Genomic DNA, 23859 nt, shown 5'->3' with positions numbered 1-23859 from the left:
TGTTCTCTTCCTCTAGGCTGCAAGCGATTGCTGATGTGTGTTGATATTGTTCTTTTGTGGGGTCGTTTACTGTGGCCCTGTATTAAATTTCTTTTTTTTTTTTGAGTAAATGTATTAAATTTCTTTTTTAGCAAAAATAAGGCCCACGCATAGCTGGCTTCCCTTTATTTCCTTTCCTCAATGCCTCAGTGTTTTCACATGCACCCTGTGCTAGCAGTAACTAATTTCTTCTTAATGTGGTGGATGCAAAGCTATGTGATGCTCCACTATCATTCGATATGATTACCGCTTTTCCCTTCAGTTTCCTCTTATACTTCATGCTCCTCGTTGTGATTGTCAGTCCTGCAACTCCATTATTATCTCACTTTCTCTTGGAATCCATCATCTACCTTTAGAATTTCGTCTCTCCCTCACCCCTCTTTTCTCCACTTTCTTCCAAGATCATCACTTGCATTTTTTTTTTCGCTCTTGTTGCTGCGCCAACTTTTTCTCTATTTTTGATGCGTAGTCCCAACTCTCTCTACTCTGCCTCTGTAGCTCCTTGAAATTGCATACACACTTGGTTGTTAATGATTTTGTAACACTTGGCATTAGACGTTTCTCTTTTAGGGGGTTTGACCCTTGCTAGAGCTGGGCGATTCAGCCCATTTTGGTCCTAATGGAAACTTTTGGATCATGTTTCTCTCAGCAAACCCGTGTGTTCAATTCCTGTAGTCTTTTGGCTCTGTGCATCCTCAATATAGCCTAGATTTCTTGCTTCAACCCATCCTTAAAAGCTCCTCTTTTAATACCATAGGAGTAGAATCTTTCAAAGGGATTCTCAACTACTGAAAATGCTCTATGTAGTCGCAAACTTCCCACTCTTTCTTGAGGGGCGTCCAAATTTCATACACTTCCTAGTTGGAAGCGATGAAAGTAATGAATAAATCAAGACCTTAGACTCCACCCTTAAGTGCCCTGGTGGCCTTATTTTCTGTCTTTTCAAACTAGTCCATGGCTCTTCTCTTCAAACGCACTCTACCTGCATCTAATTTCCAAGATCATGTGTAATTTTGCTGGGACTATTACAATCCTCTGTGCTTGCTTTATGCATTGATTGATGTGAAAAATAAGTTGGTAAAGAAATGGACTCCCTTGAAAACAGGAAAGAATGATCTATCAAGATAATAAAGTAAAAAATAGATCATAGTCTGGTAAAACAATCAAATAATTTGTACATAACTGAAATATAGCTAGCTGATCTTTGGGTGAATATTTTATTTGTCACTCGCTAGAACCAACAATCTCCTTGTCCCCTTCTCTAGTGATTGCCATTTCAGTCCCCCTTAAATTCTAATTTTTGCTATAGGTTTTGAATTGGTTTTTGAGTTGGGTTCCATCAAATTTTAGTGTCCGTTCCTCTCTAACATTATGTCTTTCAATTTTGTTTCTCTGGCTTGTAAAAGTATTATTGTTTTTAATTATTTGGGATGGCTGAATGTCAATAATTGAGATTTTTCATCTGATATATACCAGGCAGATCCTCATCAATTGCAACCAAACCTCAAATTCATCCAATTGTATCGAAGGCAAGCAAAGCTCATATCAGAGCCTGAATATTATTTCACAAATCTCGTGTCAACCAAGTCATTTATAATTGATTTAAATGAATCTTTTAACCCTTGTTTCGATCGATGCAAACAGAGCAAGGAATTCCACATGCAACCATAATTATCAACATGCAACACTTAAACTCACTTAAACAAGCTTTAATCTGCTTTTTCCATCATTATTTCACTTGTTTTCCCCCATTTCTCCATAACCCAGAAATTTCATTTTCCCATCAACTCTTCAATCTCACAGGGAATGGAGAAAAGAAGGGTAGGAGAGTGTTCATAATGCTCACCTTAGCTGAAAATTACAATTGCATGTAAGCTTCACCACCTCCCGTCACTCCTCTAGCTTCGCCGATCTCTGGCGCTCCCCCAACTCTCACTCTTGGTTAGGGCTGAACATGGACCAGACCGGGCCGGGCAGGGCATTTACCCGTTCCATTTTGGTCTTCAGGCTGGTCACCCCAGCCCGAAGACCGGTCCAACCCGGTGAGGAACCCGCTGGTCCTTAGGTTGGGCGGACTGGATCGTGTTACTGGTCCAATAGGTCCAGTCCAGTCCAAGTCCATATCCCTTGTCCTTTTTTTTTTAATTTCTAATCAATAATTTCCAATCTATTACATAAAAAATTCCTATCTACTTGTCTTAAACAGAGTAACATTATGAGAATACCAAATTCCAAATAAGAATAACTTTAAAACAATCTATAAATTAAAATCAAGTATAAACAGCTGTAAACAATACAATAATAAAATAAAACTGTAGAGCAAGTAAGTAACCATCAAAGTCCATAATATACTATCAAACAAGTCCATTACACAGGCTTGAAGGCTTACATCTTGCTGGTTTGTGCGTGCTGCACTTTTCAACAAAATGCAAGTTCAAATAAGCAGAAGTGCAAAACCGCAGTGCAGAAAGAAAGTCCATTACTCCATTACACCAAAAGCAAATATCAAATGAGAATATAATCAGTCTCAAAGTTTGCTGATTTAAAGGCCACAAGCTAATCAAATGTCATAGCTAATAATAAAACCAAAATGCATGCCAATATCAAATATTATAGGTCCATCACACAACAGCAAATATCAAAACATGGAATGATCATTGGTGACACAGCACATGGCAGTGAACTATGAACTCAATCCTTGCTTTACTCTATTTCCATGGACATAGTAGCATCTCCACCATCAGTGACACATGAAGCATCTAGGAAAAAAAGACACAAAACAGAAACATTATAATTTTATAGTGATATGATATATTTAAATAAAAGCTTGTTATATTTAAAACATTACCAGACTCTTCAAAATTATCAAATTCATGAAGCTTGTCAACAAGTTCTGATAGTGATTGACCAAGAAGAAGCCAATTTTGTGAACAAATTAATGCTTCAGTCATCCTAGGTGACAATGAGCTTCGATATTGATCAACCACACGACCTCCTGTGCTAAAAGCATATTCAGAGGCAACTGTTGAGACTGGGATGGCCAACACATCACGTGCCATGCAAGAGAGGATTCTATACTTAACAGAATTTGCCTTCCACCAAGCTAGTGTATTGAAATCAGCAGGGATATCATCAGAATCAGCAGCAAGATACTTATCCAACTCAGTTTGAGAATCATTTGAATTTCTTTACTTGACTGTTGCTAACCATTGAAGGCCTGGATCATGATCATCCACATTTGCTATAGCACTTACTAAAGATGAAGGCATAGCAGGAGATGAAGCAGTGTTGGATTCAGAAGATATCCCAACAAAGGCAGAATGTTCTTCAAACATACAATATAAGCAATCCTTGACCCTATCCTTCATAGCCAAGCAAACTTCACTATCATGGAACAAATTCTCAAATATGTGATTAACATATGCCAGCTTGTAACGAGGATCTAGTATAACTGCCACAATCAACAAAGGATTCATAATTTCAGCTTTGCCCCAATATTTTTCATATTTCATATTCATGTTGAAAGACATATCAGATAAGAGGGAATCTGAATTCAAAATATTTCTTTCTAACATCTGTTGAATACAGGCAATATGATGGAAGCATGAGTTTGATGTCACACTAAGGGAAGCTGAGAACATCAATGTGATATCATAAAAAACCCCCAATAATTTTAAGAAGGCCCGTGCACGATTCCAATCTTCTACCATTGGGGGGCCATCACGTTTTTTCTCTTTGATATCATGTGCTTCTGATTCATGCCTTAGAGGGGGCTAAAGTGTGCACAATAGTCATCATCCTCATCATTCATTCTTTCAAACACTTTTTGAAACTTCAATGCTGCCTCCAACATCAAGAAGGTTGAATTCCACCTGGTTGATACATCCAAACAAACAAGGCTTTTTGTGTCAATTTTTTTCAGCCTCAGCAAAAGACTTAAACTTTGCAAAATGTGCAAGAGATGAGCACACATATCTAACAACACTTCAAATGCTTTCAAAGTTCTCTTTCAAATCCTTTAGGCCTTCACAAACAATCAAGTTAAGAATATGAGCATAACACTTAATGTGTAGGTAATCCCCACCACAAACCAATCCCTTCCAATTCTTTAATCGCTTCTTCAAGTATGACAATGCTGAGGCATTTGAAGATGCATTGTCCATAGTAATTGTGAAAACCTTATCAATTTCCCAATCCAGCAAACACTTCTCAATTGTCTTCCCTATGGTTTCTCCTTTGTGATTCTCAACCATACAGAAATTGAGAATCCTCTTGTGCACATGCCAATTAGGATCAATGAAATGAGCTGTCAAGCAGAGGTAATTGAAATTTTGATTTGAAGTCCAGCAATCAGTTGTGAGACAAACACGAGATGCACAACTCTTTAAAATCTTCTTTAAAGTCTTAACCTTACCAAGAAACAGCTGCCAACAATCCCTACAAACAGTCATTCTAGATGGGATAGGAAATCGAGGCTCTAATGCCTTTACAAATTTTTTGAATCCTGACTTCTCAACTATTCTGAAAGGTAGCTCATCACAAATAATAAACTTAGCCAAGGCTCTTCGTATTCGTTTCTCATTGTACATATGAGGGACTAAGGCATTTCCTTGAGAAGTATTTGAAAGGTAACCCAACATTGATTGCTTCTTATCTTTATCAGCCTTATGTGGGTTCTTTGTACATTTAAACAAATGCCTTTTCAAAGAAGTTGTACCATGCTTATTAGGGTCACAGGCATAAGTTAGGTTGTAGTACTTGCAAGATGCTCTAATCTCTCCATTAGTTTCTTCCAATGGTAGCTTCACAAAATAGTCCCAAACATGAGATGTTTTTGGATGCTTTCTTTCTGGTTCTTTTCTCTTCGTAGGATTCTCACCCTCAATTACTCCTACTTCTTGTGTTAATTGGGCAGTGGGTGCTGCAGCAGTAGTAGGGGCAACAGGAGGAGGTGATGATGTTGGTGTGGGAGAAATAGGACTTTGAGAAGGAATTAGTGAAGGTCCAGAGCTACTTTGTGTTAGGTTATCACCCAACCGGGGAGTCACTGAGCCCCTTTGACTTGACATGGAATCTTGCTCCTCTATTTCAAAGTAATAAATGGATAATATATCTATAATAAATTGAACAAGAAATAAGAATACAATCACAATGAGAATAATGAAGTAGACAAATTATTTCAACTTTAGGAACAATAATTAACTATGGCAAGCCTATCATAATTGTTCACAATAATCAGATAAAAAAAGATATATAAATCGGACAAGTTAGTTCAGCAATTAAGTAGACAAATTTTGACAGTTTTCTACTGCAATGGTGTTGATAAAATGAATTGATTCAGCAATAAAATGGTGTGCTATCTTGGAGTAATTTACACTGTCCCTGCCTCAATTATGTATATTAAGATCCTTTCACTACTGTCAATTTATCACAGATATAGTATTTGAATCTGGACATAGTATTTGACCGAGGAATCGAGGATCACATGTTTGCTTTGTTGGTAAATTAAAAAAAAAACACATATAGTATTTAACTGAGGATCACAGTATCACACCAAGCTGGATAGGGAGAATGAAATGTTAATAATAGAAGAGGAGAGGCTTGAACTTACCTGACGGTGATGAAGCTGGAGAGTGGAGAGCAGCGGCAAGCCGGCAACTGGCGAGCAACTAGTGAGCTGCAAATCGACGGACTAGGGGGCAAGCTTGGTTGCTAGCTGCTCAGGAATGGGGTCATCGGCGCTACGCGAATCACAAAAGGGTAGGGCTGAACATGGACCAGACCTAATCACTCTGAGACTGAGACGCAAACGCAGACGCCGAGTGAGGACCAAATCGACAGACTAGGACCGAATCACAAAAGGGTAGGGCTGCGAGAATGAGGTCGCCACTCGCCACTTTGCCCGTTCGCTGTCTTTGCTAATCACAGAGAGCTTGAGAGTCTGAGACACTGACGCTAACGCTGCCGCTAGGTTTGGAGGGAGAAGAAATTTAGGAATGAACTGGGTGCCTGATGAAGTGATTACTCAGATCAGTCCATCACACCATCGCAGCATCACTAGTCACTTTGAACTCTGATAGTCTGATGGACATTCGGTTTGGTGAAATCAGAATTGGACCTGGAAAAAAAAAAGGCTTCAACATGGGCCTAAATCAAAAATGGACCGACTTGGTAGGAAAAAAACGAAAAGAAACTATAATTGTAACATGGGCCTATGCAGTATTTTTTTTTTATGTCTCACAAAAAATCACCAGGTAGGACCGGGTTATCAGTCCAACATGGCAACCCGTAACCCGGTCCTACCCGATCTTCAGGTCAGACCCGATCTGGCTCGATTTTTACTGGGTTTTTTGGACTGCTTCAAAAAATAGACCGGGTAAGGCCGGGTTGGACCGGGTTACCGGGTTTCATGTGCAGCCCTACTCTCGGTCACGCTCTATTTTCAGAAGCTCAGCACAGTGAAAATGAAAAGGGAGAGGGGTGTTGGCAATTAAATGACCATTATGCCCTTAACTTCATACCTCGCTTCTAAGTTCATCCTTCTTCTATAATTTGGAAATTGTAAAATAAATCCAAAGATTAACCCATAATATTTTATATGGATTTTCCTTATCCATTAACTTCAATGACCCATAAAATAATTCCTCTAAAATTGTGGGGTCAAAAACAAACTCCCAACTATTTTTCTTGAATTTTTCAAGAAAATAGCTCTTAATTTCAGAAATTAATTCTTAATTCATTTTAAGAACTTAATACCTCAATTAGCACCTTTTAAATATAAACCTCTAGGTATTTTGCTCAAAATTTTCTAAGAAAAACATTTTTGTGCTGAAAATTAGCTTTTGAAATTATTAAGTTATTTTTTAGAAATGAACTTTTTCAAAATATTTCTAAGGCCTCAAAATCAATATTCCATTTTTTCCAATTTTATTTAGGTTTTAAATAATTTTGATGAATTTTTTTTTTTGCTCTTCCTAAGTCAGAAAATTCTAGTGCTACACTCACGGTGTGAGAGATGAGTAAAACATAAGAAGAGGCAAGTTTGAGTGGCGAAACATGATGGCAAGGCAAAACGTGGCAAACAAAGGGCCAAAAACGACAATATATAGTGAGGTTTTGCCAAAAAATGCAGTTTGGGTTGAGGGTGAAAGCTTTGAAACTAAATGCATGATAGAGTTTATTCAAACTTATAGTAATATGTTTCACAGCGGTTATATTAATAACCACCGTGAAAAGTAGTTTTAACAGTGATTATATTAATAACTGTCATGAAAAGTACTTTTAACAGTGGTTATTATAGCAATTATTATGAAAAGTCAAAACTTACTGTGCTTTAATTACAAAAATGTCATCACTTTTTTTTTATAGTGTTTTTCTTTTTAACTATTATAAAATGACGCCACTAAAAATATTTTTTTTAGTAGTGCATGATGTTAATGCCTATCCCTTAATTTAATTTTTAAAAAAATAGTACATATTCTAGCTTAAAGTTTAGGAATGATCCTAACATGCGTGATATTATTTAAAGGCCCAAATCATTGAACGATAAGCGGAAGCAACAACAAAAAATCAAATGCTTCCCTTAACTAGACGATCACACAATTTTTTTTCCTCAACACCAATAATATGGAAATTTGTATTACATGCAATGTTCAAGATCAAGGAGCCTTTCATATACAAAGTCAGAATCAAAGCACATATTGCATAATTCATTAAGAGGAATTTGATGCCTAATAACAAGAGCAAGGAAGCATGCCATAAAAGATAAAACATCCTTCCTTAAACTCCTTTTAGTATGTGTCTGAAAGCATTATGATTCAAGCGGATCACAAAACAAGCCGTAGATTGAAAACTTACATTTAATTTCTTGAATTACTATTCATTTGTGAATTCCAGATTTTTTATCTAACTTTGAAAATTTATAATTAATTATAAAGTTCTTTCAATTCTGTACAAAGAAAAACTATAATTCTAGACTTAACCCCTATCAATTCGTACAGTTAATTTATTAAAGTTTACTGTTCATTTGGTAAAAACTATAATTTCCAGTTTCTCTATCCTAACTTTGAATAGTCATAACTCTTAGCATACACATCCATTTTAAATGATCTACCCTTGTTTTAAATCTCAAGATGTGTACTTTAAGCATACTAAATTTCATGAGAAGATTCATTATTTTCATTTCTTCCACTCTATCATAAACCCGCGACTCATTTACAGGTGACTTACCCTCCTTACTTGCATTAATAATTCATAATTATTTATTTCTTTATATGCAATCATTTCAACATCACATAATTCATTCTCATGCATTATCATGTTTCATCATCTTTGCCATCATCGTCATTTAACTTTACATGATATCATTAGCATTAATCCATATATACATTGACATAGAAATTACATAATACTCTTCCAGTCCTTAATATAAGACTTATTTAACTAATTTAATTAGATTAACAAAGTTAGGTAAGTTTGTTAATTATAAAAAATATGACATGTTTTTCCTAAAACACCACAATTATCTTCCTTAATATCCTCTTTCCCTCTTTTACTTGATTATGATTGAGAGGGTATCCATAGGGATAATTTAGAAAAAATTGATGAATATGAGAAATAGATCTTATATTTAGGACCAAAATTAACCCAACAATTAGGTTCTATACTAAGGATCAGAGGAGTATAATATAATACATTTTCTCAATTCTTTTCTTCTTTTCTTTGCTTCCATTTCATGTATCCTTTTGCTTACTCATTAACACCTATTAGGGTTGGTTAAGGGAGAGTGAAATTTAGGAGAATTTTAGTAGCAAATATTACCCACGTGTATGTAAGACAAATAATAAGTGAATGACATGCTTGGCCTCATGCTTTCATGCTTATAAAATGACATGCTTTAGTACTCAATATTTCATTCACACATGGTCATGGAACATACAAGAAACAAAGTAACATTCAATCTTTCATATTTTAAATCATCATCAAGTAACACCAACACTCAAGCATGCATATCAAGCACACAATAAAGGTAAGTTCACTATCTTGTGTTTTTAAACTTTCTCTTTGCTTCCTCTTGCTCTCTTTGCTTCCAACCATCAAGATTGCTTGATCTACCTTCTCATTGCTCTTCCTTAATATCTTATGTTCCTAAATACTTCAACACTTCATTATCATTTATTCATTAAAGCTATGATAACAAACAACATTCCTACTTTTCTTTCTTTAACATACTTTAACCCTTTAAACTTAATTTTTGAACTTTAATTTTAATCTTCCTAAAATTAATTTCATATGCCATTCTTCCACAATTTTTGTATGTAGAATCCATTTCTAAACTTAAATTGAACAAAATATAACTTTAATTTGCCCCATAAACAAGCCTTGGCCAAAACATATTTGGACATGCTTGAGCCATTTTTTTCACTGGGCGCTAATTTTCATATACACAATGGTTTAATGTTTTTTGGATCGCATGTTCGAGCTCCTAGTGTTAAAATTACTTCTTTCTTTATTTCTTATTATTTTTACTTAATTTTTTAAAATTATTTTTGTAACCTGTTACAGTTTATAATTTCTAAGTTTTTTAGGACAAGTTTCTATTGACTGCACATCAGATAATTATACATACAGAAAATAAATGGATCGCCATAATCTACTGTAGCGAACAAAGAACTAACTACAACCCAAAATGCTAAAACAATAAATCCCATGATATGCTCACATAAAACCAATAGATCCCATTTTCCTTGCCTTCTTTGCCGTCATGATCGTGGTTTAGGTCATTATACAAATCAGTGCAATTCTTTGGTAGTGGAGGACCACAGAGGTCATTGCCCATAAAACTTTTATGGATTACAGTAATTTTAATTGTTATCTTCATCTCCAAATCTGAATGTAAAGGTTATAGTAGTTTATTGCTATTATAGCAAATCACACAAATACGTGTAAAATGCTTCTGGCAAAAAATTTGATTAACATAGACTTTTCAGAATAAAGGTCACTTTGATTTGTGGAAAAGGTTGGGGAAAAAGTAATGGGATGAAGAAAAAAAACTTTTGAAATATTAAATATCATATATGTCCTTAGATAAAATATTAGCGTGAAAAAATAGTAATTATTTGTAATAATTAAAAAATATAATAGATCGTTTCACATCTCTTTTACACAAAATTTCCAGACAGAAAGCAATTCCTATTGCAATCCTCACTTTGAAAAGTTGTCATGGACCCAAAAGTTTTGTCTAGACAATATTTGGTGCTTTTCACTGTCTTAATTCTTCTTTTTAGAATATTCCACAACATTTCCAACTTATTTATTTTAGAAAAATTTAGAATAAAGTACCTAAAGGAAATAATATTTATTGCGGAGGATCTTACAAATCTTAATTACTTACAAAGACCAAAAACCAAAATGAAAATATACTAATACTAAATTACCCTAACCAACTACCTTATACTCCCTCTAACCACATCTCAATTACTTGACAATTATTGGCTAAAAAATAGGGGAGCACTCCATTGTCGTCAATTTTCATTATTTTTTTTATTCAATCTATACATTATAAAAATTATACAAGATAATTATATTTAGTAATTTTCGCTTACATTTGATCACTAAAATTTCATAGTTGGGGTTCTAAATTTTACTTTTTATAAAACTTAAATATTTATATGAATTTGATTTTGTCTTTTCTATAACATTAAATTAGAAGCAATGAAATTAATGCAGATATCATTTGTTTTAAAAAATAAATTATATTAAATTAATTTAAAATTTGCATAAAAATTTATGAATGTTGAAATATATTATAAAAAATAATTTTGATTATGATTAAAATCATAGAATTAATTTGTTATTAATTTTTTTTTTGTAAATGTTATAATATCTTTGTCAATCTATATATTTTTATCAACATTTTCGCTCATTACTACATTTGGCTATTTTTTTAGAAATTACTCAATCTCACCGGGAGCTGCACGTTTGGATGTGGATGTCTCAGTCATAGATTTCAGTAGGATTGCCCGTTGATGGATCTTAAGAGACGAAAGAGGAAAGCAGATCATAGGATTCCAAAAAAATCTTGGCTTTTATCCTATCATGATAGCCAAAGTACTGGCAAACAAAACAAGATTGGAGGCCTGTCAATCCCTTGGCCTGAAACACATCCAAATTTGCTCTAATTCGTTAGAAGCAATAACCATCTTGCTTAGAGATGGTGGCGAGAATCACCCATATGGACAGATTATTGAAGAGACAAGACAATTGTTATACGAGGATTGGGATATTGAGCTAGCTCATGCTAATGGGGAAGCTTTGAGGTGTGCTGATGGCTTAGCACGACATGCACATGCAGATGATATGCAGATGAAGTTATTGCCACAAGTGGTCGACTACTGCGAACTCGTTATTTACAGAGGCGCACAGGAAGCTGAGGGGTTCGATCCTAGATGCTAGAGTTTCTTTTTTAATGTTGGTTATTTTGATGCTAGAGTTTCTTTTTTAATGTTGGTTATCTTTTTTAATGTTGGTTATTTTGATTTTTGTTCCTTCCAAGCGTTAAGCTTGCCACTTGTAATACCAAAAAAAAAAAATACTTAATCTGATTTTTAAAAGTAATTGAACATATAATTTTTTGATTATATTATATTTAATAGGATGAACTTTTTTGAGAGAAAAGAAACGGAGATGAACAATTTTCCCTCACTTCAGTGACCGAAGAAAGTTTCTTTTTTTTCCTGATAAAGAAAAACATGGTAGATATTAATAATAACTGTAAAACATTTTAACGTGGGGTCAGAATAAATGTAGGTGATTTAATAGGGGTAATTTGGTATTTTCAAATTTTTATTTTTATTTTTTTCCCTTTCTAAATAATTATAATTTTTAAGATCCTTTGCAATAAATATAATTTTTTTTGTCCTTCTCTCTAATTTTCCCTTTAATTTATTAATGGGACCGTAGGTGCACAACATCATGCTCTCCATATGTAAGGGATTGAGTTAAAAATGTGTCCAAAATTCAAGTATTAAGGTGTACCATCCAACCTAGTCATAATTGAGACAAAATGCTCTCAACCTAATAAGGATAAGTCACAAGTCCAAAATGATCACCTGGGGATACTCTAAAATACTCCTAAATATAAGTGAGTTAAAAGTTGAAAATATTGAAAAATCAAAATATTAATTTTCTCATACTTCAAATTAATGAAAATAATTGAAAGGAATAGTAAAATTAATCTTCACATACAATATACTCTTGATATGTACTTTTTAACTAAGGTGTTTATTTTTCTTATATATGGGTGATAAATCTTATAGTATCTCCCTTTGCAATTTATTCAAGTTTTAATAAATAAAATTTACTTAATAAATCTTCATAAATACTAGTAGTATTACTAATTCTCAATTAAAAAAAAGTTTGCATATTCTTTCTTATAATAAACTCTTTCAAATTTCATTAAAAACGAGTGAATATGTAGTACGAAGCTCTAATGATAACTACAAATGATTTCCCTTCACCTAATGTTTTTGTTGGATCCAAAGAATTTCTCCGAACCCACTTGGGCCTTTATAGGATTTCCTATTGACGAATTATTCAAATTTTATTGAATAAAATTATTTCTTTTGTTATTTAATGTTAGATTATTACAAGTTTTGAGAAGTAGAAACGTTGTTGGCTTACTGGATAACTTTTTCCACCTATTGTAGAGTGTAGACACACCGATTAACTATATTTTCATATTAAAATGAGTCAACTACACAAAAGTTGTTTTGAGGTTTTTTGGTCTATTCTCTTATTTTTCAAAAGTCTTTTCAATATAAGAGAAAAATTTTCCACATCAGAAAAATAAAAGTTTCCTCATCTCATAATATTTTCACTATGGTATGAAAATTGAATCCGATAGTTCAGCCCAAAAATCGACAAACCGGTCAAATAACTAGTACAGTTAAGCATGCAGACCGGAATCAAATTGACTCGGGAGGGGTGCCCCGATGCAAACCGGACCAAATAGGGAACAACTCAGTTAGCCCATGTGGTTTGGTGGGTCAACCTGATCGCTGTTTTTTTTTAATTAAAAAAAAGCTATTTTGAGCCAAAAACTTTTTCTTTTTTCTTAAGCTATATTAGTTTTGTGATTAATAGACTATAGGCAGGAATATTTTGTTATCCTATATCTTAGTTTGATATTTTGCTAGGACTAATGTATGGTGATATTTTTAATATAATAATATGAAGTGAATTTGTCAAAGAAATTATAAAGAAGATTGGAAAGAAATTGTAAGTATGTGATTATTTTGTTTATAATTTAAGGTAATGAACAAATATTTAGTCCTTAGATGGTATGATAAAAATTTCAATTATTTTTCAATTTTTTATTTCTCACTTGTTTAACCTTGGGTCAACTCTGGTCTGACCCATTGATACTTGACCATTTGCCTCAACTGATCCAGTTTTTAGTACTTTGATTTTCACCTTAGATAAAACAAATATATACATAAGTTTTTATTTTGAACTAAGATACTTTAAAAATATTCACAACAATAGTTTTAAAGGAATAGTATTTCGAAATATAATCAGAAAATTTTTTTTACGTATATACTCTCTTTTTTTTTTGGGCCAAAAATAATTTCTGCTGATAAATGTTTCATAATCCATTAGTTGTTATGTCAGATATAATTACTAACTAAAATAAAAATAGTATTCAGCACAAACAACAAGAATCATCGAATTTTCTTCTCCATCCCTCTTATGAGCAACTTTTTCCCCATAAAAAAAGTAAAAGACTCTTTACCATAATGGTTACTTCAAATAAAATAAACTTTTTTTCTATCATTGCTATGGTAATTCCTCATCTCTTCTGTCCTTTTTAAAGTCTTTACCTTTTTGTAAATCTTCTTTTATACCAATATCAATTTTTTTACTATAAGACTTTCTCTAGCTTAATTTTGCCAAAATTACAACAATCCCCCAAATATTTTCACAACCTTAATTTTAATAAATTTCTTAACATTTTTAATAATATTTTGATAACAATTCTAAAATATTTTGTTTTAAGTACATGTATTTCTTTATTTGAAAGTAATTATTTTTGAGGCATTATTAAACATTGAATGTGGATACCTCTCCCAACAAAAATTTATTTAAATCTTAGTTTGTCACATTCGTCCTTAAATTTCATTTTGGATTTTGACTATAGTGTTCCCTTTTTTTTTTTTCGGTGATAGGTTGTTCGCATTCATATGCCATTTGGATTTACTGTTCAAGTAGAATCATTAGATAGCAAACGTACGTAATTTTAAACATATAAAAAAATTAAGACCTTTATGAGATGCAATATAAATTCATGAATTATTTTGATAAAATGTCAGTTCAGAAATTAATTGAAGTTTTCAATAAAATTAAGAGATAAAAATAATGAAGTTAACTATAACATGTTAAATATGAAAACAATAATTTTAAGTCAATAAAGTAATTTAAGCTTTTAAATGTATATTCTTTTATCCAAATGAGATTGGATTAAAAAAAAGGCGTCAAAATAATAATGAAAAAGATCAACTTAGTTAATGAAAGAATGAATAAATAGAGAGATGTAATTTAAAAAACACACCTCACTTGTCACCAAATGAGGTTGGATATGTTTTGAATTTCTTTTTAAATTCAAATTGAAATTTCATTTTTTCGTACATTCGATTGCAAAGGTGCTTCTATATATATATATATATATATATATATATATATATATATATATTACCTTTTCGTTCAAATTATAAAAAATAAACTGAAAGTTAGTAGATTGACCATCTATGTCCAACGTCCTAATATGCCTTATGTCGATTTTTTAACTTTTTTTTAATTTTACTTTATCTTTTTTTTTTTTAACAGAAGCTATTATTCTCAACTATAGCTTTGGCCAAGAAGCAACGAACAAATTGGAGACCTTTTCTTCAATATAGCAATACATTATCAAACACACACACACAGAGTACATATTCTTGCTAGAAAGTATAGTCCTAACAAGGCTTATATTATTCAAGAGCCCAAGTGATTAATGATAACAGAAGCAACAACATACAAAATGCTTGTAATAAGCCATAACTACAATCACACAACTCTTTTTTTCCCCTTCTCACCACCAATAATATCGAAGTTTGTACCACATGCAGTCTATGAACTGAAAGTAAGTGTACCTCCAGGATCTACTATAGAGCAAAGGACCAACAACTATCCAAAATCCTAAAACAAATCCTAGAGACATGCTCACATAAAACCAATTGACCCCATTTGTCTTACCTTCTTTGTCATCATGGCGGTTTGGGATATTTTGCAAATCATCACAATTCTTTGGTAGTGGAGGACCACAGAGATTGTTGCCCACAAAACTTGATGCTTCGAAGCTTTGCAATTGAGTTCCTGTTGGAATTTTCCCCATCAAATTGTTGGATGACAAGTTCAAGTTGCTCAAGAAATTCAAATTGGACATGCTTGATGGGATTTCACCATAAAGTTGATTTTCTAAGAGATCCATTGACTCCAACCATTCCATGTTTCCAATATTTTGAGGAATCTTACCACTCAAAAGATTGTTTGACAAGTTCAGGAAATGTAACCCCTTGAGAGATGTAATTTCACTTGGTATCTCCCCACATAATTTATTACCTGAGAGATTTATGCTTGTGACGAGGCCCAGCATATTATATACGTCTTCTCTTCCTTTCAGCTCTAGAAGCACATCAGTTACAGATCTTGCACTACCATTTCCTTCGCCATAGATGATCGATTCTAGAGTGGTATTCTTTACTAGCATAACACTCAATTGATTAATGCATTTTGGTAGTTGTCCTGTCAAGTTGTTCTGTGCAAGATCCAAGACATGTAGCGAATTCAAAGAGCATATTTGATTGGGAATCTTACCATTGAATTGGTTTGATCTCAAGAGAAAGATCTTCAAATTTAATAGAATGTCTCCAACCCATAGTGGAATAATTCCTGAAAATTGATTCTCTCTAAGATCCAAAAATACCAATTCAGTACTATTCTTGAAACAAACAGGAAAATTTCCTGAAAGGGAGTTGTTGCGGAGTTACAGTGAGTATAGCCAAGGTAAGGATCCCAAGGATGTAGGCAACTTCCCATTGAAATGGTTATTATCAAACCTGACGATCATTAGATTATTTGACCACATCTTCCAACAATCAGGTATTTCACCTGACAAATTATTTGATGCTAAATTGAGATATTCTAACGTCATTGGCTCTTCCTTTTCCTGACATGAGAAGGAGGCTATGGATCCAAAAAACCAATTATGTGATAGGTCTAAGTATTCCGCAATTGGTGATATGCGTGGTAAAGGACCACTTAAGCGATTTGAGCTTAAATCAATGGTGTGGACATTGATGGGATTCTTTAATGTATAAGAAAGCTCTCCATGGATATCATTGTTGGAGAAATCAAAATCAGAAGCATTGGGGAATGCACCCCACAGCCATGTGGGGATAGAATCAGAGATGTTGTTGTTAGGTATGGACAACCCCTTAAGATGTTTCAGTGATCTAATCCATGATGGAAAGTGGGGACCTAAATGCCATAAGGCCATGTGCAAGTAGGTCAACTTTTGAAAAGATGGCTTCCAATTGGGACCTACTTTCAAAGTAAGTATGTTTCTTGATACAGGGAAAGAATATAATTTAGTGAAATTAGCGAGGTGATGTTCATTTACAATTCCATGGAAAAGATTATCCCTAATATGAAGATCTTCTAATTCAGAAAGTGATTGCAAAACATCAAAAGGATTCCCATCAAATTTATTGCTCCAAACTTGAAGATATTTCAAAGAGGTAAGATTTCCTAAAGAGTTTGGAAATGGCCCTTCTAACTGATTTTGTGACAAAGCAACATTAACCATAGAAGTCAAGTTTCCAATTGCATGTGAAATTGTTACATGCAAATTGTTTATAGAAAGATCAAGAGACTTGAGATGGTTCAAATTATACAAGCAATCAGGGATAGAAGAATTAAACAAATTGTGAGACAAATCAAGATCTTCAATGAGAGAGAGGTTATGAATACCATTTGGGATGGATCCTTGCAAATGATTATATCTTAATTTAAGCGAAACCAAATTCTTTAGCTGAAAAATCCAATTTGGAATGGAAGGAGATCCAAAATCAAAAGAGAAGGAAAGGTCAAGGATTGTTAGAGATGAAAAGTTTATAGCAATGGCTGGATGGAAATTGTGATGAAGAGCACACGCTTGTAGGTGTAACTCTGTCAATGAGGGAAGAGATTGCAACACAGGCAACCAATCAAAGGCATTAGACAAATTAACAAAGCTCAATTGAAGATATTGGAGTGAAGAAAGAGATGATATCCACTGAAGATTTTCTCCATACATTGATATCACATCCACGTCATATTGATAACCACCAGAGAGATCAAGATAGAGTAGATTTGACAAATTACCAATTTGATGGGGAATCTTTCCAGTAAAAGAATTACCTCCAAGGTCAAGATGGAGCAAACCAGAGAGATTTCCTATTTGGTGAGGAATGCTTCCACTGAATCCCGCATAAGAGAGGTTCAAATATGTCAATCTCTTCATAGAGCAAAGGAAACTTGGAATTTGTAGGCCTCCAAAATAGTTGCTGCTCAAATCCAAGTAACTTAGTTCTTTCAACTGAAGTATCGAAGGATTTATTTCACCCCCAAACCTTGATATGTCAGAAACATCATAACCCCTATATGAGTAAGTAATTGAACATGAGAGGTGAAGTTCAAGAATGTGACCTGTTTCATGATTGCAAGAAACTGATATCCAGCTGCAGCAATTTGTGTTATCATCAGGCCAAGTGGCAAGCCTGTTTGAAGGATCATGAAGATGTTGCTTGAAATTAAGCAGGGCTTGTCGCTCACTAGGAATGCAAAGAACTTGATCAGATGCTTTGCATTTGCATAAGGGATTTAGTGATGAGGTGAGTGAGCAAATCAAAATGAACAATATGGTATTTTTGCACAGACCCATGATTAGTTTCTTTACTAGAGCTGGCTTACAACTCTACACAAAATTACCGGTATTTATAGTGTTAGAAAGTGGGGGTTTAAGCAAAACTTTCACATAACAGTGAATGACTTCCTAGCAAAGCGTTCATTTTATAGGCGTCTTGGTCAATACAGGATGACAGTGAGATATGAAACTTGAGACGATTATGTATGTAGAAGGTATATGTAATTCTTTATTATTTATGCAAAGTTATAGCCTAATAGGTCTCATCATTTCCTTAAAAATCATGGATTTATGTAATTTTAATTGTTATATTCGTCTCCAAATATGACTGTAAAAGTTATAAAATGTTATTGCTATTATTAGCAAATCACATACATGTGTATCAATTGATGAAAATAATTTAAAGGAACATTACAACTAATCTTGGTATACAATATATTCTTACATATGTACTTTTTTTTCATATATAAGTAAGGTGTTTATACTTTTTAATATATGTACAAGTGATAAATCATGAAGAATCTACCTTTGGCAATTTAATCAAGTGTTAATAAATGAAATTTAATTGATAAATCTTCATAAATATTATAATTGATTCTAATTAAAAAAATATGTTCATATATTCTTTCTTATAATAAACTCTTTTTCAAATTTCATGAAAAATGAGTGAATATGCATGGAGTTTTCTATTGTCCCTTCCGTGATAATTACAAATGACTCCCCTACCTAACTTGTTTGTTGGATCCAAAGAGTTTCTTATACAAGTGTTGGACTTCATAGCATTTCCTACAAACAAATTAGTCAAATTGTCATGAATAAATTTACTCAATTAATATTTATATTTATAATAGCCATGAAAAAATATTTATATTTATAATGTTAGATGCATCGTTACAAATTTTGGAAAGTAAAAACATAGTTAGCAAACTTTTTTCACACGAGTTAACCATATGAAACTTGTTTGGAAGTTTCCTGACTCATTATTTCTTTTATTTTCCAAAGCTCTTTTCCATTTAACAGAAAGCTTTTTCACATTAAAAAAAATAAAAATTTCCTCATCTCACAATATCTTCATCCCGACCAAACCAAAAACGCATGTATAATCTTTTTCCTTTTCAACTAATTAAAATATTTTGAAAACAACAGAAATAATTTTAAATGAATATTATGTTTCAATATAATCATAAGAATATATATATATAATATCTTATATGAATGTCAGGAAAATTAAATTGAAATTTTCTTTTACTCTCACTGTACGATGGGACAAATTGATTAGGACAAAAGAAGAATCATGAAAATTTCTTCTCCACTCCTCTCTTGCCAAATTCCTTTTCAAATTGTGCACAAATTTTTCCACACAAGAAAAGTAAAAGATTTCTCACCCTAATGTTTACTTCAAATATAATACAAAAATTTTTCTATCACTACTGTGACAATTGTTCATCTCTTCTGTCCGTTTTAAATTGGTCACCTTTTGTGAGTTTTCTTTAGTATTTTTCATCAAATGATGGGTGACTATCAACATCAATTTTTTTAGTATAACACTTGATCTACCTCAATTTTGCTAAAATTACAAAAACCTTTCAAATATTTTCACAACCTTAATTTTAATATATATTTTCAACATTTTTTAATAATGTTTTGGTAATAAATTCTAAAAATATTTTTCTTAATAGAAGTTTATATTGAAAACGTTTATATGACTATCTAGAAGGCCAAATTGAGAATAACTCTCTAAAAGGTGTTTTTTTTTTAATTCACATGAACTCAAATTAAACTCAACATCTCATATTTAAGCGTTCAAAACCTCTTTCACTAAGATCGATGCAGGTTGGTGTTTAAAATGATTAACTTAAGGGGTGTTTGGAAGTACCCAAAAGTGGTTCTCATAATTGAACAATCAACGCTTACTTTGTTGTCAATTTAATGAATCTTAAACAGAAAACAGCATAATATTTAAATAAATATTTTAGTAAATTCTCTTTCCTTTATAATTTTGGTCGGATGAGCACCCATCCAATGTTTATTTTCTTTTGGCTTTAGTTTTATTCTACATAGCATTTTCTAATTTTGACATAGTAAAAAAGAATAAAGGAGATTGTAAAGCCCTAATGAAAAAGTGGGTACGGGACCTACAATGAAAAAATGGTTGATGAAGATAGAACCCGCAATAAAAAATGGTAGAACAAATTATTATTTTTAAATAAAAAGCCAAGTGTACAGAAAAACTCATTAACTTTTACATAAAATGCACCAAACATCATATGCTTTTTGGAGGTTCAAAAATGCACATAAAAATGCAAAATTAGAGTGAAAATGATACAACTACTAAAATAACATAAAGTCTGTTTACTTTTTATAGTGGGATAGATGCTATTTAAAAAAATATAAAAAGTAAATTTACAAAAATACTTATAAACTTTTTTTAAAGTGCGCCAAGTATCATATGTTTTTCAAATGTGCAAAAATAACTTGCACTGATTAATATTACTATGTTGATTTAGATTAAGTGTGCTAATCTGCACAAATCTTTTCAAGCCGTTGAAAAAACTGAAAAAAAAAGCGTAAAAGATCTAGAAGTTTTAAATGGAGACAATAACTTGAAGATGAGCCAATTGGATTGAACTTTTAATTTCAACCCCCCAGTCGAGCGGCAATTTTGGAGGCATGGTTGCAAATTCTGGAAATTAGAGACATAGTTGGCAAACTTTTTCTGCATATGAGTGAAATATACGAAACTTGGGTGGGGGGTTTCTCGACTCATTGTTCTTATTTTCAAAAGGTCTTTTTGAATCAATAGAAAAATTTTTGACATTTAAAAAATGACAGTTTCCTCATCTCACAATTTTTTCACCCCAAATAAAAAAAACGTATATATAATCGCTTTCCTTTTCAACTAATTAAATTTTAAAAAAAAATAACAGCAGCAATATTTTTAAATATAATCATAAGAATATTTTTATATATATAATGTGCTATACAACTGTCAGGCAAATTAAATGGAAATTTTCTTCTCCAATCACTATACGATAAGACAAATCAATCAAGACAAAACAAGAATAATGGAATTTTCTTCTCCACTCCTCTCTTGCCAAATTCCTTTACCATTTATGAACAAATTTTTCCACATAAGAAAAGCAAAAGATTCCTCACCGTAATGTTTACTTCAAATAAAACACAAAATTTTTCTATCACTGCTGTGACAATTGTTCATCTTTTCTGTCTGTTTTAAAGTGGTCACCTTTTGTGAGTCTTCTTTTATATTTGTCATCAAATGATGTGTGACTATCAACATCAAATTTTTTTCAGTATAACACTTGATCTACCTTAGTTTTGCTAAAATTACAAAAAAACTTTCAAATATTTTCACAGCCTTAATTTTAATCTATGTTTTCGTAGTTTTTAATAATGTTTTGGTAAAAAATTCTAAAAATATTTCTTTAATTGGAGTTTATGTTAAAAACGTTTAAAATAATTAACTTGTTTCTTGCTATAAAATTAATTTTTTATTTGAGTATTTAATAGGCCAGAATAACTCTTCAAATGATTTTTTTTTTGGGAGTCAAGTGAATTCAATTCAAATCAAACTCAATACCCCATGTTTAAGCGGTAAAAATTGTTCAACACCCAGGCGTGAAGAAGGAAAAAAAAGTCGCAGTTACTACTGAACAAGATGAATGGATGAACCCGTTAAATGAACCGGTTTCTTAAAAAACATGGAAGAGCCGGACGGGGTCGCCCCTACAATTTTTGAATGCTATATTTGACGTTACAGAAAACTGGAGAAAATGAGAATAGATTAGATACAGCCTTAGGTCCGCCGCAAAAATTTTAAACTCTATTAATTCTTTTTTGAAATATTATTACTTTCTAACATGCGAAAATGATATTAAAAAAAAGTTAAAAATTACAATATTTCAATTTAGACACTTAAGAGGTAAAAATCCTAAGGGAGAAAGTGGTGCTTGATCCGGTATTTTGCAAATATATTCAAATGACTAAAATGTCTTTATATCAGATTTTTTTAAAAAAATAAACTATTAAATTTGTTATTGTTAGTATATTTTTTTATCATTGGTTGTTCAACACTTGTCATTACCAGTTCACAACTTATTAATAAATAACTTATAATTGGTAGTATATGTCTTATCATTTAATTTGTTATTTAACACTTGTCATTGTCAATTCATAGTTTGTTAATAAATTTTTTTTATATAAAGGTATTTTTGTCATTTAATTATATTTGTAAATGCCCTATCAAGTTCTTTTCCTAAAATTTTAATCTCTTACATGCTTGAATTAGAATATTATAATTTTCAACTTCTTTTTATCTCATATTTCCTTCTAAACTTTAATTCTATTTAATATATATTGTAAAAAATAATTATTTATGCTATAATAGATAAAAAACAAAATTATATATTTATGTTAAAAATTAAATGAGATGACTTAGAAATATGATTAAAAAAATATTCTTTACATTAAGGGTGCGTTTGGTATGAGAGATTTAGAGGGAAGGGGAGGGAGGGGGAAGGATTTTAATCATTTCTTCTTGTTTGGCAACACACAAATCTTAGCAGGGGGACAATTTTAAAAAATTTCCCCTCCACTTCCCTCCTCAACCTCCCCTCCAAAATTGGGAAGATTTAGAGAGAAAGGGCAATATTTTGCCATGTTGTGACCATTATACACATATTTAGTTTTAATATCTCTATACTACCCTAAATCTTTTTCTTCTTGTCTCCAGACACTGCTCTCTCCGTTGCATGACCAAATATTTCATTTAAAGATAAGATACAGTACAAGTTGTGGCTGAACATTACCTTAGCCTTCTTTTCAATAGTACTTCATGCTCTAGAGTATATTAGAATTTTGGTATAAGTATTGGTCAATATATTAAATGTTATTTATAATTCTATTTTATTAAACATTCTATAAAATTTGAAAAAATAAGCTTAAATAAACTAAGGGTAAAGTTGTCCATGTTAAAATATTTTTCCCTATCCTCCCTTTATGAACCAAACAAGGTAATAGTAAAACTCCTCCCCTCCCCTCTGTTTTTATAAATCTAAACAAGGTAATATTAAAATCCTTCCTTTTTCCTCTCATCTCCTTCCCTCCATTAAAATCCCTCTCCTTCTCTTCTTCTTATTGAGCCAAACAGACCATAAGAGTAATATATAATTTTTTGATTTAAGATTTTTTTTAAAAAAACAGAGAATGCAATGTTCAATGCATATGTGCATTAAACTATTTATTGACGGATGAAGAACAAAATGGTGGGACATACTCACTCCACTGCTGAAGAGATAAATAATATTCCCTCTCGATGTCTTATTATAAAATTCAGACTTTTAAATTGGTTCATCTTTTTTACAAGTTTCATTTTAAATTTGTCCAAAAATTAGATGTATTTTCACTCATTTTACCTTTAATTAGTATTTTATCATTATTTTATATATCTTCTTTTTCATTTTTTTCCTCACTCTCACCTATCCACTTATAAATAAAATTAATAAGCATATTTGAGATTTACTTTTTCACAATATCTTACTAATAATTTTAGATCGTAGTTGTTTATTTAAAAATGCTAATTGAATTACGCAAACTTTTTCTGAGACCAAGAATTATCGAAACTTAATGTGAGTAAAATTTCATAAAAAAATTTTGGTCAAACAAATTTTATGAAAAGAGGATAATGAGAAGTTAATACTTATATTTTTGTTGAAAAAAAACCTCCCATTCTTTAACCAAGACTCATACTGCGGGAATTTTACGCAAGTTATTTTATGAATAGGAATATTAAGCAAATAAAA

The 23859-nt window shown here is 32.0% G+C and overlaps 1 protein-coding gene across 1 annotated transcript; it reads right to left on the bottom strand.

The window, feature by feature from the left end:
* Positions 1 to 15166: 15166 nt before the first annotated feature.
* Positions 15167 to 18058, bottom strand: LOC114745658 (receptor-like protein EIX1). The gene is made up of 2 exons (XM_028933820.1): positions 16125 to 18058; positions 15167 to 16043 (listed from the first exon to the last, which is right to left on the bottom strand). Exons 1-2 carry the CDS (start codon positions 18056 to 18058, stop codon positions 15167 to 15169), a joined length of 2811 nt encoding a protein of 936 aa, XP_028789653.1.
* Positions 18059 to 23859: the final 5801 nt, after the last annotated feature.

Source organism: Neltuma alba, unplaced genomic scaffold (genome assembly GCF_004799145.2).
Source record: "Neltuma alba isolate B1F8T4 unplaced genomic scaffold, ASM479914v2 tig00004747_pilon, whole genome shotgun sequence".
Lineage (NCBI taxonomy): Eukaryota > Viridiplantae > Streptophyta > Magnoliopsida > Fabales > Fabaceae > Neltuma > Neltuma alba.
The sequence above is the reverse complement of the archived record's forward strand: the minus strand, read 5'-3'. Positions and strand labels throughout refer to the sequence as shown.

Coding starts and splice junctions, on each gene's coding strand:
- LOC114745658 (XM_028933820.1), bottom strand. CDS start 18,058: ATGGGTCTGTGCAAAAATACCATATTGTTCATTTTGATTTGCTCACTC. Junction 16,044..16,124: donor TTACCTTGGCTATACTCACT/GTAACTCCGCAA, acceptor TTTGGATCTTAG/AGAGAATCAATTTTCAGGAA.